This window comes from Coccinella septempunctata, chromosome 1 (genome assembly GCF_907165205.1).
Source record: "Coccinella septempunctata chromosome 1, icCocSept1.1, whole genome shotgun sequence".
Taxonomy (NCBI): Eukaryota; Metazoa; Arthropoda; class Insecta; order Coleoptera; family Coccinellidae; genus Coccinella; species Coccinella septempunctata.
In genome coordinates this window covers 35087820-35090757 of record NC_058189.1, presented here as the reverse complement: position 1 = coordinate 35090757, position 2938 = coordinate 35087820, and the positions used below count along the sequence as shown (strand labels likewise).

The following is a 2938-nucleotide window of genomic DNA, read 5'->3' as shown; positions in this document are numbered from 1 at the left end:
GAATATAATGAAACAATTCCTCTGCAATGGGTTATGTGTAATTAATTCATCGATTTCACTCTTATACCATATGCAATTCATAGAAAAGAGACACTCTGATCTCGATTCCTGAAAAGTCAAAACAACTATGTTTTGAAGAGAGGACTGTGCTGGGACGAGGGTTTACGAATAATTGATGTAGGATTCAGAGAAAATATTGACTGACAGAAATCCTCAATTTATTGAATCTAAAAAACGTTGATCACATTATTCACAAATTTGACAATCTACAAAATTATCTATCTTACCTAAAAAACGTTGACCAAGCTCAAGAGTGGTATCTCACCGTTATGACAGTAAGTTTATAATCAAATGAACTCAATAGAAGGCTCAATGTAATAAAAATTCAATAATTAAGATTCGCTCTTCAAGAAGATGTCGACTTGTGAAAATTGTGAAAAAATAATTCAGCGAACAAAAGAAAGAACCGCCACACATGGACAAGTGATAAGATTTCCACAACATTAAGATTTTGATGAAATGGAGCGCCTGGCTTTCAGACAACCCATCATACACATATTATACAGGATGTCTCTGTACAACTTTCCCCCCTTCCATCCTGTGCAAGGATAAATTAGGAAAAACTAATTTTCAGCAGCATAGGTCGGAACAGCATACGTTTTTAAGTGGGACGAGTGAAAAATTCCGCGTTCTTCACCAGTTTTCGGAGATACCAAAACATAAGTATGATCATGAATTTTCTTTTTTATTTCGAATGGACCCTCAAAAAGGAGCAGAAACTTTTTTATTTCTGATTTTATTGCAGAGGACGTGTTATTAGCTTTGAGGAGTACAAGATCTCCCAAACCAAATAAATTATCGTTCATAGTTAAATTTGAAATTTGTTGTTGTCCTGAATGATGAGCAGTCTGTACATTCAACCCAGGAAGACACTGAGGTAAGTTAAGATTGGAACTTAAATTTGATTTGACGTTTATATTTCTTTCAGAGACACCCTGTATACGTGAACCAGATTGAACGCGTGCATGTCCACGTATGTTATTCGCTAGATTTTCAGTATCAAGATTATCAGTATTAATCAAATCAACCCCAGAAACATCCTGCATAAAATAATCATTTTCTTGATCTCCACTTCTAGCTTGATCAACTTGTACATTATTAAGGGTCATTCTCACTGTATCATTAACAATTTTTGAAATAAACATATCAAACATTCTAGACTTATCCTTTTCATGTTGATTTTCAAGGTTGGACATTCGTCTCCTTGAGTGGTGTGAATACTTAACTTGTTTGGGTGTTCTTGAATCACTTTCCTTCACCTTTGGGACAGCTCCATGTTCCTGATTTTCCTGTTTCCCGTTTTCTTTCCTTTCAGTACGTACCGCCGGAGACAGGGCTCGTGCATTTTCAGTACGTACCGGAGACAGGGCTCGTGCATTTTCAGTGATGTCGTCCTGTAGCTGGTCTTTCTCCATATTTTTTCTGACACTTCGTAGGTGGTAATTTTCTCTCCTACTATCCATTTATTCGCCTTAAGTTGGGCGCCAAGATGTGCTGGGACGAGGGTTTACGAATAATTGATGTAGGATTCAGAGAAAATATTGACTGACAGAAATCCTCAATTTATTGAATCTAAAAAACGTTGATCACATTATTCACAAATTTGACAATCTACAAAATTATCTCTCTTACCTAAAAAACGTTGACCAAACTCAAGAGTGGTATCTCACCGTTATGACAGTAAGTTTATAATCAAATGAACTCAATAGAAGGCTCAATGTAATAAAAATTCAATAATTAAGATTCGCTCTTCAAGAAGATGTCGACTTGTGAAAATTGTGAAAAAATAATTCAGCGAACAAAAGAAAGAACCGCCACACATGGACAAGTGATAAGATTTCCACAACATTAAGATTTTGATGAAATGGAGCGCCTGGCTTTCAGACAACCCATCATACACATATTATACAGGATGTCTCTGTACAGGACAAACCTGGAGAATAGCAGTGGTCTCGAAAATTCGAATAATTCTGACATATGATGTCAAAGTATATATTCTTATATACTCGAAATTGCAAATAATCGAATATCACTTCACTTTGGAGTGAAAAGGAAACAAAAATCTATGCAAATTGTGGTTATTATACTTGAATTTTTATTGAATAAATGAGTGATGCTGATTCATCCTCGTCCTATTTTTTGATCATCTAGTCAACTAAATGATAAGTCCGTGATGAAATTCCCCTCCTCAATATTGTTCTTGTATCGAGCAAAATGGCTCAGAGAGGAGAACTTCGAGATCTTGAGGAGTAATTCTTGGTTCATAAATATTTCTACCTAACTCAACTCTTCTTCTACCAGCGTTTTCAACTCCTGATATCATAATGCATCGATCCGAACGCCTACTAGATGAAATGAGATGGAAAGTCTTCTCGGTTATAATATTTCCATCTTCGAACATTTCGTACGAGTAGTTTTCAGATTTCGACGCCATATTGAAAACGAAGCGTTTTGATTGAGTCGCTAGAAATATCCAATGTACACGAGGAGAGAGCACACAAACTGGACGATCGACCAACTCAATTGTTCTAGAATAGCATCAAAGTGGTCAATAGTAGAGCGTTTGCGCTGCTGCAATCCCAAGCACTGAGCAACACTTAAGCTGCGATGGTTTATATACCGAATCGCTGTCGGGAGCTTGTCGTAGTTATCCCCACTACTCGAACAACTTTTGGCCTTGTCTAAGAGTCCACCGCAGTTCATAATTAGTCGGTGCAGTCTGAGATAGAATTTTTATTCTATTATTATCGCCACTTGAGAAGATGAAAACAATGATACTAGTATTCTTTATTTTTCTCCATTATGTATTCCCTCATCAACGAGTTATTTTCATTTTTTCTATGCTGTTTTCATTATTCCAAAATCAAAATTGGGCCTA

At 36.2% G+C, this 2938-nt stretch overlaps 1 protein-coding gene across 1 annotated transcript; it reads right to left on the bottom strand.

Annotated features, from left to right (window-relative positions):
- Window positions 1-623: 623 nt before the first annotated feature.
- Window positions 624-1677, bottom strand: LOC123323136. The gene is made up of 2 exons (XM_044911265.1): window positions 1428-1677; window positions 624-1394 (listed from the first exon to the last, which is right to left on the bottom strand). The coding sequence occupies exons 1-2, from the start codon at window positions 1521-1523 to the stop codon at window positions 624-626; spliced, it is 867 nt and encodes a 288-aa protein (XP_044767200.1). The 5' UTR covers window positions 1524-1677.
- Window positions 1678-2938: the final 1261 nt, after the last annotated feature.

Coding starts and splice junctions, on each gene's coding strand:
- LOC123323136 (XM_044911265.1), bottom strand. CDS start 1,523: ATGGATAGTAGGAGAGAAAATTACCACCTACGAAGTGTCAGAAAAAAT. Junction 1,395..1,427: donor TCACTGAAAATGCACGAGCC/CTGTCTCCGGTA, acceptor AATGCACGAGCC/CTGTCTCCGGCGGTACGTAC.